General features: G+C 38.7%; 1 protein-coding gene across 1 annotated transcript; it reads left to right on the plus strand.

Moving 5' to 3' along the window:
* Positions 1 to 96: 96 nt before the first annotated feature.
* On the plus strand, positions 97 to 2,506 carry LOC149236600 (uncharacterized). Its single transcript, XM_089368969.1, has 6 exons — positions 97 to 1,122; positions 1,383 to 1,618; positions 1,723 to 1,910; positions 1,989 to 2,076; positions 2,181 to 2,364; positions 2,492 to 2,506. Exons 1-6 carry the CDS (start codon positions 97 to 99, stop codon positions 2,504 to 2,506), a joined length of 1,737 nt encoding a protein of 578 aa, XP_089225095.1.
* Positions 2,507 to 16,762: the final 14,256 nt, after the last annotated feature.

Genomic DNA, 16,762 nt, shown 5'->3' on the forward strand with positions numbered 1-16,762 from the left:
TTCCTCTTTTATTTTTCTCTAAAAAAATTGCCATAGAATTCTAAAAACCCTAGGGTTTTCTATGCAGATTTTTCATTTCTTCTTGTAGAAGTTGTCATGGCCCCCAAAAACAAGAATGATCCAGCTTGGGTTCACTGCCATTTAAATGAACAAGGGATAAAAGTCTGCAACTATTGTGGGAAGAAAGTTAAGGGTGGGGGGATCCATAGAATTAAAGAACACCTAGCACATTGGAGAGGGCAAGTAAAACCTTGTGAAAATGTTTCTGATGATCTTAAAGCAGAGATGCAAAGTCTAATTGAAGCCTACAATGAAGAAAATGGGAAAAACAAAAGAATTAAAAAAGATATAGGCAAAAGTCAAAAGGATGATGCTATGCTTAGTGACCCTGATTTTGAAGAATATATGCCCAGTTTTGAAGATTCCTCTAGTTTCCCTGCTAGAGTTGGAGAGGGTAGTTCAAGTGCTTTTAACTTGAAGAGGACAACAACCCGTAAAGGGATTGACTCCTTCTTTGTACCCCGCACCACCCCTGGTTCTCAACCAACCCTTGATGCTAAATGGAAGAAGATAGAGAAGGAGGCTGCATATGAATGCATTGCTAGATGGTGGTATGATGCAGACATACCTTTTAATGCTACTAATTCTGCATATTATCAACCTATGATTAATGTTATAGCTTCATGTGGAGCAGATTTCAAAAGCCCTAACTTCCATGATATTAGGGGGCCACTTTTACAAAATGAGGTCCAAAGAATACAAGAGTACCTTACAGAGTTCAAGCAATCATGGACCAAAACAAGATGCACAATTATGTCTGATGGATGGACTGATGGTAGATCTCGCACCATACTAAATTTCTTAATTGCTTGTCCAAAAGGTACTATGTTTCTCAAATCTATTGATGCATCTGATCAGGTGAAGGATGCACAATTGTTATTTCGTCTTTTGGATGAAGTAGTTATGGAAGTAGGAGTTGAAAATGTTGTACAAATGATCAAAGATAATGCCTCTGTTGCAGTGGGAAAGATGTTGGAGGAAAAACACCCCACCATTTGGTGGTCTCCATGCACATCCCATTGTTTGGACCTCATGCTTGAGGATATTAGCAAAATTGAGTGGGTGAAGAAGTGTGTGGATGATGCAAAATCCATAACTAGGTACATCTACAACCACTCATGGGTTTTGAACCTTATGAGAAAGCACACAGGGGTAAAGAGCTTGTTCGATCAACCATCACACGATTTGCAACCAACTTTCTTTCGTTGCAATCCCTGATGAAGATGTTTTCATGTGATGAATGGAATTCATCTCAGTGGAGCAAAAAGGGTGAATGGAAATAGATGATTGACCAAGTATTTGACAAAATATTTTGGTCAAAGGCAGAGGAGATTGTGCTATTTAGTGAGCCTCTTGTCAGAGTTTTGCGGATGGTGGATAGTGATAAACCTGCCATGGGTTTTGTTTATGAGGCCATGGATCAGGCCAAGGAACAAATAAAGGCAGCATATGGGGATAAAAGACAAAAGTACATTCCTCTATGGAGAATCATTGATGAAAGATGGAACAAACAACTCCATAGACCTTTACATGCAACTGGCTACTACTTAAATCCAAGGTATGTAATTTTGGATTTCAATGCTCATTGCTTATAAGTTATAAGTTATAAGTTTTAAGTTTTGTTGACTTGATGAATATGTTTTTGTTTTCTGAATTTTGAAGGTACCATTACACTACAAATTTTGAGGCTGATGGGGAGGTATTAGGGGGATTGTATAAATGCATTGAGCGCATGGTCCTAGATTCCAAGACTCAAGATCAGATTCATAACAAGCTCTTGAATTTCAGTGAGAGTATCGGTACCTTTGGAATTTCTATGGCTGTAAGAAATAGAGCAAAGAGTCCCCCAGGTAAGAACTGTCAAAATTTGCAAATCCTTATATAAATTCATTTGCTAATACTTTTTTTTCCTTCCACCTTTTTTGCAGCTTATTGGTGGCAACAATTTGGTGGTGAATGCCCTCAATTGCAAAAATTTGCAATTCGAATATTGAGCCAGACATGTAGTGCTTTAGGGTGTGAGCGGAATTGGAGTGTGTTTGAGCGTATACACACAAGAAGAGGAATCGTTTGGAGCAAAAACAGTTGAATGACATGGTTTTTGTTCAATACAACCTTAGGTTGAGGTGCAACCAATTGCTGAATAAAACCCTTGAATCAAGCAACATTGTCTTGGCTGAATTTGATCCAACATCAGAATGGGTTGTGGAGAGTCAAGCACCAGCATTTGACAATGAAGAACTTTCTTGGTTGGGCTTGGACCCACCTCCAGAGGATGCAAAGGCAGATATATTAGAAGCACCAGTAGTAACTTCATGGCTAGGGAATCAAGCCATAATCCCATTGCAGACTTGGATGCTACTCATTCTTCAATTGAGGATGAGGAGGATGACCAGGATGATGATTGATCATTGATTTGCTGTGGCTGTAGCTTGTAGTATTGTAGACTGTAGTATCATACTATGATCTATCATGTTATTTTGGACTATAAAGGCCTTTTAGAGCCTGCTTCTTGATGTTTGTAACTTTTCTAGTTTAGTAATGTTTTGCAATAAGTGCTATTTTGGTTATATGCACTATTACTTGCTATATAAATGAGAACTTTTGCATATTTGTGCATAAATGGTTTGGATTCATATGGATGCACATGAATATATCTTTTTCTTTCTTTAAAATATGAATATTTTGTGTGTTTTTGGTAAATTGTTTTTTTTTTGTCCGGTTCCAACCGGTTCCCTGTTCGTAACGTTTTTCGGTTTGATCACTAGTTCGGTTCTGATAACATTGGCTAGAACACATCCGATCCTACAAAAACCAACACTCCCTCTTAGTGAGGAATGTGTTATATCGCTGCACACCTTGTCACAACACCCTGTCTCTGTATCATCTCCTGTCACGCTGCTGATGTCTGGTCACTGTTGCCCACCAACCATTGCACAACTTTGATATATGCTACATCTGTGCTGCTGCTGACCCTGCTGAACCACTGCAAACATTGCATCTGCACTGAAACTCTGTTGCTATTGCAACTGCAACATCTGCAACTGAAAAACATCCAAAATACTGAATCATCTGTGATCAGTATTATGCATCTATCATTCAAGTCTTTGACTGCTACTAGCATCCGCACTGTCTACTGAAGACTCTGCGTTGCTGTTGACTCTGCACTGTGCCACCTGCACTGTTGCCAACTCTGCACTCTACTCTCAAGCCTCTGACTGGTACTAATCTGCAACTGTCACCCTGGTACTGACTGTTGAAAAATGTAACTAGGTTTGGTCTTCATAATTGTATGAGTCATAATAAAATGTACTTATGAAAAAGAATGAAAATAAATTTTATTATTATTATTATGACTTATTAAAGCATGAGTTTCATGCTTGGGTCATCATGTTTTAGGTCAAAGTCCCCATTGTGGACTTCTTGGACTTACTCTAAGTCAATAGAGAAAGAGATCCTTCTTGGGAGTTTGAATTGTGTGAAAAGAATTATTTTTGAGTCAAAAATGAATTATGTCACCTCCACACCAAGTTGGTCTGAAGAAGATCAAATCGGCCTCAAGAAAGGTAATTCGACCTCACCAGAAGCCTATATATTGAAGTAGTTCGATTCATTTGGAGGACAATCACACACACAAGTTCGATCTCCTAGAAGAAGCCGTGAAAAAGTGTGAAGTTGCAGTGGAAGAAAGAGAATTGCAGGATCAAAGGTTTTGGGTTATCTCTCTCTATCACACGTTTGATTTTTTGGGCTATGACATCGAGGTCAAAGTTCTGTTACGACATGAAGTAACATCAAGAAGGTCAGTTACAACATCAAGGTCAAAGTACGACATCAGGGTCGAAGTGCTGCTTCAAGGTAGAAGAGTTGCTTCAAGGTCGAAGAGCTAAGTGCTCCAAGGTCAAAGTTGTTGCATTAAGATTGAAGTTGCTAGGTTAAAGATACTACTGCATCGATGTGATGCTGCTGCTACTGCTGCATCTAGGTCGAAGATAGTACTTGAAAGTGATCATCTACTGAAAAAGGAAAGGGCTGACTTGGTGTGGAGGAAGTCTGTGTCTAAGTCAAGAGTCTTGGATTATCTCAGGAAAAACTATTGAACGAAGAGTTGTTGACTGGGTTTTCCCCTGACTATCCGCCTACATTTGGTGTCGCCAGGTGAAAGATGCACAACCTTTCTGTGTCTGATCATTGTTCACCATCAGCAATCAGATTGATCTTTGTTGTTCTTTCTTAGGGAAGATATATCACTCGTTTCCCTAGCAACGATGCCAAAATGTTATCCCCCACAATGTCCCAAGCTGAAAGGAATCGACGGAGGTAACCACAGACCAAGCTTTCAGTTTGGTAGATAGCCCTACCAAACCACAGAGGGCTCTCTCTACGAGATCACAACCAAAGAATTGACTGGAATATAAACAGATTTTAGGCTAGACATGCTAGGATCAAGTAAGTTCTGAAAATTTAGGGTTTTGATGCTGAACAAGGGATGAAAACCAGGTAACTAAGTCAAAGGATCAAAAGGGTAACATCGACAAAGATATAAAGGAGAAAGGTAGCAATAGTTTTTTGATGGCTTAGGGTTTATCATTGTAGTGTAGTGTTCTGAAGAAATAAGAGGACTTAATGAGCATATATGTCATGAATTCATTAAGCAAGAAAGAAAATAACATATAATGATAATTCCATCAAAACAGAGCTTTAAGAAAGGAAATTGCTTATAAACTTAGGAAAAATCACTGAAGAAACTGATGAATAGAAAGAAGAGATAAATATCTTTCATATGAAACTATAACAGAGGAAAAACAAGATCACAAACTCATTGCACATGAATTCCTAGATAATAGTTGCAATTGTTCTTTGATTTCTTGGAAATGCTAAAGCACAAGTTACAAGAGTTCTCTCCTCAAATGTCCAACCTCTCTCTCTGACTGAGAAAGTTGTTAGAAAATTGTATATTATAGAGCAATGGAACACATAAAATATTGCAGAAATATGAACACAGAAAACACATAAAACAAGAGAGACACAGATATACGTGGTTCACCCAGTTTAGGCTACATCCACGAAGAAACAGCTAGTCCTTCTTTTTATATTATCCAGCAAACTGAAGAGATACAACCTACAACAGATCCGCTGTAATTCCTTCTTCGCTCTCAATCTCCTCTCTCTTCCTCACTCAGAAGACAGATGTACATATACGCAATACAATTCCCTCATATATAGCAAGGGGTTTCCTTCTAGGGAAAAAAACCCTAAATTAAACATAACTTCTATCGTCAGATCTCCGCCTAATGAACGACCCAGATTGACTACGAAATTACAACATTTTACAAGGCAATTTTACATCTATTCTTAGCTTCAGGGGCGTTGCCCCCACTCCGCCCTCCAAAGGGAGGGATCCCAAAGGTCGCAGATGCCCCCCCTTGGACCCCTCCTGCAGTGAATATTTTACGGGCGTCGTTGCCTCCCCATTACGAACTGGGGTCCAATGCGGCGATACCTTCGAATACAGAAGATAATCAAGCTCCACACCCAACAAAAATGATACATATAGACCAAAATAAATAGTTCCCCCACCTTCATGGGTCGAATCCATGAGTGGTGGATCAGTTTCCAAGAATATCTCAACCAACAAGTGAGAGTGAGAAGATTGAAAACAAACTCTTCTTTTAGACTTTGATTTGAGTTTTTCTTCATTAATGAGGCCTAAGTTAACATTAAAACAACTTACTAAGCTAATTTACCCATAATTACATCATCAAGACATCAAAATAGTGAAATTACATCATTAAGTCGAAATTTGTTGAAGAAATGCTGAAGAAAAGTTGTCACAGAGATATGTGCATCGCCATCAGGGATATGCATAGCGCCAGGCTTGCAGGAGGATTTTGGAGGCCTTCTCGTGCTCCAAATTTAGAGCTTGATAGCTCATTGGAAATCTGTGGATGTTTAGTTATCATTTGACTCATCAATAAAGTCATTTGCACACTCCAGTAGGGAGAAAAAATTATTTTCCCAGGACTACTTTGATATGCGCAATGCCTGCTTCAAAATAGTGGCAGAAAGTGACTTTTTGACCCCTTTTTTCAGATTTTCTCTCAATCTGTCTGCTGACAAGTTTGAAAAAATGGATAGATGATATGCTTAGGCCATTATCTATCTAATTGTGGTGATTTTTTGGCAAAAGGAGATCTAAGGAAAAAGCGCAACACCTAGGCGTTGCGCTTATAACTGTTTCTGAGTTTCAAAACAGGCTAAAAGTCACCCAAAATTTCGAGTTTTCTGCAAACATATGGCTCAAATATGAAGCAATATCTCTCTAACCATAAGCATTTTTATAAAAATGAGAGAGGTTTTTGTTCTTTGATATGTTAGGAAGAGAAACCTCCTCCATGTTTCAAAAATAGTTTCCCATTTTTTCAGAATCTAAGTTTGAAGTTGGTCACCTAAAATTGGAAAAGCGCAGCGCCGTGAGGGATATGCGCAACGCCTAACTTTGGGAGAACTTTTGGGGGCATCTACTCCAAATTCAGATCTTGATAGCTCATTAGAAATATGTGGATGTCCTGTTATCATCTTACTCATCAATAAAGTCATTTGGACACTCCATGTTAGAGAAAAATGCATTTTCCCAAGACTACTCCCAGAAGTGGAGCAATTCTCCTATAACAATTATATTTTGGGAATTTCTACCAAATCATAAAACCTGTGTATAAACTAAAGGATTTTTTTGTTACTTGGTATATTATTGAAAAAAACCTCTTTCACTTTTGTAAAATTCATCTCCATTTTGTCAAAAACATACTTTGAAGAAAAATTGTCGCTATGTGCAGCAAATGATTTGTCTCTTGGAATGATTTCTTGACAAATGATGAAGACATTATCTCTTGTGTTGAATTTGGCTCATATATACTGATATTACCTCCTTTGTGCCTCTTTTTTTCATATTATTCAGACTAAATGGAAAAACCTAGCTCTATGGGAGAGAAATTATGGTTTTAGTTGTAGGGAAAAACATCAGATTTGGGACAGTCTTGTAGATGGAGGGGAAATAAGGGATTAAGGGTTGTCTAAATTCTTGGGGAAATTTTGGGGGGTAGGGATAGGTTTTAGGGAGTGTAGGGAAATGGAATTCCTAGGAATGAGTGAGGGAAAGGGGTAGGAAAGTGCAAAACACAATCCTAGTCTAGAAATTTGCAAAAACGCAGCATTGAGCTAGGGTTTAGGGAAAATGAGGGGAAATGAAAGGAATGGGTATGGTAAATGGTTGGGAGGGGTATATAAGGTATGTGTGGGGGTTATGGAACATAAAAAATAGGATTTTTCTCACTGCAATGAAACAAAATCATTTGGAGACCAAAATCACAACGGAACCCTAGGAGAGGGATTTTCACTAAGTTCTTCAAAATGAAGGATGTATAAGAGGTGCCAGATGTTTACCTACTTTCCAAGGAGACACTTAAACCTATGAATTCTGAAATGAAACCCCTTTTATGCTTTGGATGGTCCTTTGTAGCTTAAAAGTTAATTTTTTGCTTTGGTAGTGGCATGACATCGTAGGTCCCTTTGAGAAATGACAAGACTAGGTAGTGTAGTGCAACATTGTCTTATTTGAAATAAAACATTACCTTTACCTTTATTTTTCTTTCCCTAAGCTACTAACTCCCTTTACCCACTGACTCACATGATGGACATGTTTTTGTTTTGACATATGGTATCATGATGACACATGGAGTGAAACCCTAGACCATGACCTAAAATGAGGAATTTAACCATTTCATGACCTAAGACACTTAAATGAAGATATGATACCTCGAAGAAGACAATGACCATGATGAGTGATGAAGACCATGAGTAAGTGAAGGGAGCAACAGTGACCTAGACACAACAACCAGTGACCAAATTTTATTTTGAAACCTAATGAAATGATAAAATTTGACCTTGAGACCCTAACAAACCTTGTAAGAGCATATTTGATCACTAGTGACTAACATGACTGGCAGGCACTAATGTATAGTTTTATCATGTTTTCCAATAATAAATAGGCCTTTGAGCCTGATTGTAACACAATTGAGAGGCATGTAGCCACCACATGATCTGATATTGATCTAAGACAAACAATTAAGGTATTATAGACTCATGTGCTTGTATGTGCCTATGTTATTTTATGCAATGGATCGATAATATTGCGAAATACATAAACAGTGAAGCAGTTAGAGAAAACATAACAGGCAAACATGTAAACACAACAAGTTTAATAAGGAGTTCACCCAATACTCCTGGGATATGTCTCCCGGTCCAGCCTTCAGTGGTGGCATCTCTATTATGTTTTCAAAAGAAGAGTTTTTACAATAGTGAGCTCAATTTTAGTCTCACATAGCAGATATAAATCAGCAAGACTGTACTTGGATCCCCCAAGTCTCTGGAGTACACAGACTCTACTTACTGAAACTTGACCTCTATTGGTCATAGTAGTATGAGCCCAATCTGAGACTCATACATGACAGGCATATGCAGAGGAGTTCGCTTGAACCTCTCAAGCCTTCTCTGGAGTACAAAGACTCTCTGACTCTGTCTAGCTCGATGCTGCTTTTTTTCTTCTGCAGGTCAGCTCAGCTTCTTCTCTCTGCTCTTAGCTTTCTGTGTCTAACTTACTCTCTTTCTTTCTCTGTCAGTTCATGGCTTTAAAGCCAATCTACTTTCTGACTGTTCGTTTCTGCTTCCCGGCTTTCCGGTTTCCCTGCCTCTGTCCGTCTGAATCCCTTTGTTCTGCGTAATCATCATTGTATAACGCCTCACAGGGAGGTGGCCACCTATTTCGTAATGAACTGAGTGTTAGTTCTCTTGGACATTCTCAAAATGATTATTTATTCTGTTAACTCCAAGAATGCCTGTGAAACACGACTTCCTACCAACGCATCGTCCACGTCAGACTTCAAATCTTATACAACTCTACCTATTTACTTCGTTAAATATGGTCACCGATCGGAACGCATCTCCGTCGTTGATCTGGAGCCTCCAAATCCAACGGTCATCGTCCATATTGGGCGAATAAGTAACATGATGTTTACCCGCCCAATGTGAGCGGTTTTCTCTCTCTTCCACCGAACGCGTGGCACCCCTTGTGTGGCATCGGGCGGGACTCGGTTGAAACTGCTTACCGCTTGCAGCCCTTCCAATATTCTGTCGGTTTTTGTGGGACCTCGCCTCTGACAGAATCGGTGCGATATTCGTTGCATTTTATAAATTTTAGGGTTCGGGCGCTCGGGGCTTTTCCTTCTTTGAGGGGTTTTCCCGGTGTAACTAATCACATATCAGAAACTACCCCCGTTTCTTAAATTGACCTCTGGTTTTTCTAATTTGTGGCAGTGCGTGTTACCATGGGCCAACAGCCTGCGTGCTTGATCGAGGGTCCTTGTTGCTCCGCGATGTTCACAAATTGCAACTGTTTCGAGGATATCTCTGATGAGCTTTGATCCTTATAAGACTTTGAAACTTTAGCATAAAGAGTTCATGAAAACTTAGAGAGTGTTCTAGGATCCAATTCGGATCACGACCTTCCCACTGAAAAAGCTTTTGGACCACCAAAAGTTGGTTTTTAAGCATCAATCAAGTGAGGGTATAAATTCCTCGCTTGCCCAATTTCTATCCATCTTGCACTGCTTGGTTTTGACCCTTTGAGCCCAATCCTAAGGTACTCAACATCCCCTCTGCACGTTGTTCTTACCTTCTTGTCCAGGACTGTATCTTCCTGCAATTCATTGAGATATTCAAGCAACAAATCATCAATAGAAGGTAATTGACTCTGCTCTTCGGGATCTTCAATCAATGAAGGTTCAAATAGTCTCAAGCTTTCGGCATTAACAACTGAATAGATGTGCATGTAAGCTGGCAAATCAAGGCGAAAAGCATTCTCACCAATTTTCTCAAGTATCTTGAAAGGTCCATACCTTATCGGCTTCAGCTTCTTACCTTCACCTTGCATTCTGTCTTTGCTGATATACAGCCAGACTTGATCACCAACTTGGAAACTATGCTCAATCTGATGCTTATCATGCCTTGCCTTGTACTTGGCTTGGCTCTTTTCCAGTTGTTCCTGTACTGCCTGGTGAATCTCTTGGATTTGTTCAATGAACTTGGTTGCCTTGTCCACATCACTATGTCCATCAACCGCTATGTCTTTACCAAAGACAAAATCCAAGGGAGACCTTGGTGTGAAACCAAAACAGGTCTCAAAAGGAGATCTCTGTGTAGAATAATGTTTAGCTCGGTTGTAAGCATGCTGCACATAACATAGGTGTTCATCCCAAAGCTTTGGATGCTTGCTGCAATAACCTCTGAGAAACTGGATCATTGTCTTGTTGACCACTTCTGTTTGGTCGTCTGTTTGCGAATGAAAAGTCGCGTTCTTCTTCAATCTAGTGTCCATCAATTCCCATAGACTCGATCAAAATTTCCCAACAAATCGGGTATCTTGATCAGATACAATGGAAGTGGGCAATCCAAAATGAACCCATACATGCTGAAAGAACAACTTTGCAGTTTGTTCAACTACAATATGTTTGTTACAAGGTATTAAAATACACATTTTGCTGAACCTATCCACAATAACATATAAATAGTCATGACCTTTTCTAGATTTGGGCAGTCCCCCAACGAAGTCCATGGAAACACTTTACCAAGGATGAGAAGGAACTGGTAGTGGGGTGTATAAACCTAGTTTTCTATTGTTGGGCTTGCTTTTAGCACACATGGTACACCCTCTTACATATCTAGAAACTGTTTCATTCATTTTTTGCCAATAACAAAATCTTTGCAGCTATGCAACTGTTTTACTGACACCAAAGTGACCTGATATTAGAGAAGTGTGTGCTTCTCGAAGTATCTTTACTCTTTCAGTTTGTGCAATGCATAACTTTCCAAAATGATACAAGAGTTGGTCCTTAACATGATAATCTAATTCTTCTACTTGTTTGCCATGGCTTAAAGTTGCATATACATCTTTAAAATCTATATCTTGAGCATACTGTTCAATGTAGCTTTCATGCAATACTGAATTATGCTTAAGTATAGTAGATGCACTTATGATTGGTCTGGACAACATATCTACAACTTTATTGTGTATGCCCTTTTTATATTTGATGACAAGATGAAACTGTTGTAGCAAAACCCATCCACCTATAGTGTCTTGCTTGTTGCAACTTAGTTTGTGAGTGCAAATATTGAAGTGGTTGATGATCAGTATGTATAATTGTCTTTTTGCCCATGAGATAATGTTTCCACTTTTTCACACTCTGTACTAATGCATAGAATTCTTTATCATATGTGGGATAATTAACTACTGCAAAATTAAATGTCTCAGAATGATAACATATGGGTTTACCGTGCTACATCAACACTGCTTCCATGGCATAGTCACTGCCATCCGTTTCAATCTCAAATGGTCTTTGAAGATCGGGTAGTGCTAGTACTAGTATTGTGCTAATTTTTTCTTTCAAGGTGTCGAAGGCTTTCTGTTGTTTGCCTCCCCACTGAAACACCTTGTTCAATCTTTTTAAAGAATGTAAGGGAGCTGCAATCAAGGAAAAGTTAAAAATAAACTTTCTCCAATACTCTGCTGCTCCTAGGAAGCTTCTAATTTCAGTAGCAGATTTGGGTTTAGGCTAGTTTACAATGATTGCAACCTTAGAGGGATCTATCTTCAATTCACCACCCCCTACAATATGACCCAAATAATTCAAAGATGTTTTGCCAAATTCACATTTTGAGAGCTTAACATAAAGATTTTCTCTTTTCAAAACATCTAGAGTCTGCTTTACATGCTTCAAGTGTTCTTCCCATGTTTTACTAAATATAAGAATGTCATCTAAATATACAATGACAAAATCATCAATAAAAGGTCTGAGTACATCATTCATTACTCTCATGAAAGTAGCAGGAGCATTAGTTAAGCCAAAAGGCATAACCAACCACTCATACAATCCCTGCTTTATTTTGAAAGCAGTCTTCCATGCATCTTGCTCTGCAACTCTGACCTGATGGTAGCCACTATGCAAGTCCAATTTGGAAAAATAAACAGCTTCTTTCAACTGATCTAGTAGATCATCTATGCGAGGAAGGGGATAACGATTTTTGATCGTTATCTTATTCAGTGCTCGGTAATCACTGCACATTCTTCATGAGCCATCTTTCTTTCTCACCAATAAAATTAGAGACCCACATGGCAATGTGCTAGGTCTTATGAACCCTTTCTCGAGTAGCTCCTGTACCTGCTTCTTGATTTCTGCATTCTCTAAAGCGGACAACTTGTACATTCTGATGTTAGGCAATGGAGCATCTTGCTGCAAATTAATATCATGTACTATTTCCTTTTTGGGTGGCAAACCTTTAGGTTCTTGAAATAGTATATCATATTCTGAAACAACTTTTTCTAAATCAGCTTGCTGTTTAGCATTACAGCCCTCAAATACATTGGTTTTATCAGGTTTCTTTTCCTTTACAACCATCAATAAAAATTGTTTGCATGAATTTACAATTCTTTTCATCTACCCTGAGTTTATGAGAGTATAATTATCCTTGAGTTTATGAGCTCTTACAATATATTCAATTCCATCTTTAACGAGTTGATACTTGTTTTCTGCCCTATAGAAAATAGCTTTTCTATCATACAAGTAAGGACTTCCTAAAACAATTCCACATATATCCAAGGGAACAATATCTAACTCAACCTCATCTACAAATGCTGACCCAAAAGAAAACCTAAGTTTACATTGTCTAGTCACTTGTAGCTTTGCTTTATCACATAACCAACCTAATGGATATGGCTTCTTGTGAGGTGTGGTTAGTAATCCCAACTTCTTTACAATTGCTTCAGAAATTAAATTTACTTGTGAGCCACTATCAAACAAAGCATCAATATTTTGACGCTTGGAAATAACTCTAATATGAAAAAGCTCATTTCTTTTCCTCTCATTTTCTTCACTATCAATAGATTGTGCAGAATTACTAGTAGATGCTTCAAAATTTTTACCTTTTATACCTGTGGCTGTGATTGTTGTTTCATCCCCTGAGTCTGACCCCAAATCTTTTTGAATAGCTGCAACAGTCTTCTTCTTTTTGCCATCGTACTTCTTGGGCCTCAACTCCGGATGCAGAATCTAGCAGTGTTCATCATCATGCCCATCCTTCTTGCAGTGAGTGCATGAAGATTTGGTCTTTTGTACAGTATTTGTCTTCCTCTCTTTCCATTTCTGTTTTCTCTTTTCCTTATTCTTGCTTGCAGTGGGTTTTGATGATCCCCCAACTTCTGGGTTCACATTCTTGCCTCTAGCCTCTAGATGTGTAGCCTAAACAGATACCTCATCTATGCTAGTGGGATTAAACATGAGAATGGTGTGCTTTAAATAGCTGTGTAGACCACCTATATACTTCAACAGAGTTTCAAGTGAGTCTAAAGAAATTCCTAGAATCAAAGCTCTTTTCCTAAATTCTTGGGTGTAGCCTTGTACACTTTGCCCCTTTAATTGTCGAAGAGTTTGCCAACTCATCATGGCTTGCTGCATATAAGCTAGTGGATAGAACTGTTTTTTAATTGCAGAAACAAATTCACTCCAGATAGAAAGAATTTTACCATGCTTCTTCATGTCAGCTTGTGTCTTGCCTTCCCACCATACCAAGGCAGTGCCTCCAAGGCGTAGGCTGGCCAGCTGAATCTTACTCTTGTCTGAATCAATGCTTTGCACCCTGAAATATACATCAATCTATCTAATCCAATTATCCAACTTCTCTGCATTCAACTCTCCATCATATATCGACAAATCAAATTTAACATCTAATTTAATCAAAGATGTTTTCTTTTTATTTTCAGGGCTATTAGGAGGTGTGGGAAGTTTTTCTTCTTTCCCTTTGCCTTTAGAGTGGTCATGGAGGAGAGATTCTTCTACTCCTTTATCTTGTTTGGAGTTTGATGAATCTTCATCTCTACCTTTCTTAAATTCTCTATACATTTCTTCTACCATGGCTCTCATGGTCATGAAACTATCCATGAACTGGGAGTCTGATTCCAAGGGATTTTCTTCTGACATTTTCCTCTTAGGGTAGACTCTTCCAATTTCTAGGTTAGCTTCAACCAACTCTCCTTCTCCTAATTTAAGCTTTGATCTAGTTATCATTCAACAAAAATCTAGCACAAGCTTGTCTAACCTTAGTAACCTAGACCTCTGATACCACTTGATCTGATATTGATCTAAGACAAACAATTAAGGTATTACAGACTCATGTGCCTGGATGTGCCTATGTTATTTTATGTAATAGATCGATAAGATTTCGAAATACACAAACACTGAAGCAATTAGAGAAAACATAATAGGCAAACATGTAAACACAACAAGTTTAATAAGGAGTTCACCCAATACTCCTGGGCTATGTCTCCCGGTCCAACCTTCAATGGTGGCCTCTCTATTATGTTTTCAAAACAAGATTTTTTACAACAATGAGCTCAATTTGAGTCTCACACAACAGATATAAATCAGTAAGACTGTACTTGGATCCCCCAAGTCTCTGGAGTACACAGACTCTACTTACTGAAACTTGACCTCTATTGGTCACAGTAGTATGAGCTCAATCTGAGACTCATACATGACAGGCATATACAGAGGAGTTCGCTTGAACCTCTCAAGCCTTCTCTGGAGTACAAAGACTCTCTGACTCTGTCTGGATCGATGTTGCCTTTTTTCTTATGCAGGTTAGCTCGGCTTCTTCTCTCTGCTCTTAGATTTCTATGTCTAACTTACTCTCTTTCTTTCTCTACCAGTTCGTGGCTTTAAAGCCAATCTGCGTTCTGACTGTTCGTTTCTGCTTCCCGGCTTTCCGGTTTCCCCGCCTCTGTCCATCTGAATCCCTCTGTTCTGTGTAATCATCATTGTATAACGCCTCATAGGGAGGTGGCCACCTATTTCGTAACGAACTGAGTGTTAGTTCTCTTGGACATTCTCAAAACGACCGTTTATTCCATTAACTCCAAGAATGCTCGAAAACACAAATTCTCGTCAATGCATCGTCCACGTCAGACTTCAAATCTTATACAACTCTGCCTGTTTACTTCGTCAAATACGGTCACCCATCGGAATGCATCTCCGCCGTTGATCTGGAGCCTCCAGATCCAATGGTCATCGTCCATATCGGGTGGATAAGTAACATGACGTTTACCTGTCCGATGTGAGCAATTTTCTCTCTCTTCTGCTGGACGCGTGGCACCCCTTGTGTGGCATTGGGCGGGACTCGGTTGAAACCGCTTACCGCTCGAAGCCCTTTCGATATTCTGCCGGTTTTTGTGGGACCCCGCCTCTGACGGAATCGGCGCGATATCCATTGCATTTTATAACTTTTTGGGTCTGTGCGCTCGGGGCTTTTCCTTCTTTGAGGGGTTTTCTCGGCGATATGCGATTAGCGACTTGTCGCTAATCGCATATCAGAAACTACCCCCATTTCTTAAATTGACCTTTGGTTTTGCTAATTTGAGGCAGCGCGTGTTACCATGGGCTGACGGCCTACGCACTTGACTGAGGGTCCTCGTTGCTCCGCATTGTTCACAAATTGCAACTGTTTCGAGGATATCTTTGATGAGCTTTGATCTTTATAAGACTTTGAAACTTTGGCATAAAGAGTTCATGAAAACTTAGAGAGTATTCTAGGATCTAATTCGAATCACCACATCTCTTCTCATAGATAAGCTACCATCACCCGAGCTATCTTATTTCCATTATGTTTGTAAGCTTGTTATGTAAGATGAAAAACCTTCTTGATCTCTCATGAAATCCTTGGTATAGCATTGCTACTAAGAAGACACAAGGATGTATGTAAAAACTGATCCACGATATCGTTGAATGAATAATCTTCTGAATTTTTTCTGACTAAAGAAGTCGAGTGAATGACTGATAATGGACTTCCCTGATCATCCATCTTCTGTAACCGGAACTTGAACATGTTTGCTTGATAGAATAGCATTAAATATGTTAATACGGATTTGTGTTTGAATACACCTTCAGCCTTGAATTTCAGAAATTTCTCATGAATAACATCTGACAAGTATTGACTATAATTGAAAATGAAAGATGGCTTATGACCAACTGAAAATATTGACAAGAAACCTAACACTACTTCATCTACCCATTGGTATGTGCGATGACCTAAAAGGCAAGTAACCATGGAAATGACTTGTCTTGACATCTCAGGGAAAATAGAAGCAGAGTATGGGGGGATTTTTTCTAGGCAATTCAGAATTCTTAAGCATAAAACATTCAAAAATATGGGTTCGCTTGGGGAAGGTAAGCTTTTTATATATCTCCATGAGTGCATCAGTATAAAATGGATGTAAAGAGGTTTGGGTATTAATCTACATGGCTTGACAAATAGCTTCTGGGGTACTTAAGAATAGGATTTCATTGTTTTGAGCAATTACTGCTTTCTGGTATTAATCTACATCCTTTTTAGGAAGCCTCTCGAAGATTGCAATTATAGATTTATGTATTTCTTCTTGATTTTACTTCATATTCATTTCCATTTCTTATATAGTTTGTTTTATTCCTTCTTTATTTTCATTTATATTTAGTTTTATTCCTTCTATGTTCTTCTCTATTTCACTTTTAAGCTTTTCTTAAGAACTTGAGAAATCCACCTTTTTAAAAAAAAATACCATCCC

The sequence above is a fragment of the Pinus tabuliformis genome, chromosome 8 (genome assembly GCF_031772625.1).
Source record: "Pinus tabuliformis cultivar Carrire ecotype Pingquan chromosome 8, CPIR1, whole genome shotgun sequence".
Taxonomy (NCBI): Eukaryota; Viridiplantae; Streptophyta; class Pinopsida; order Pinales; family Pinaceae; genus Pinus; species Pinus tabuliformis.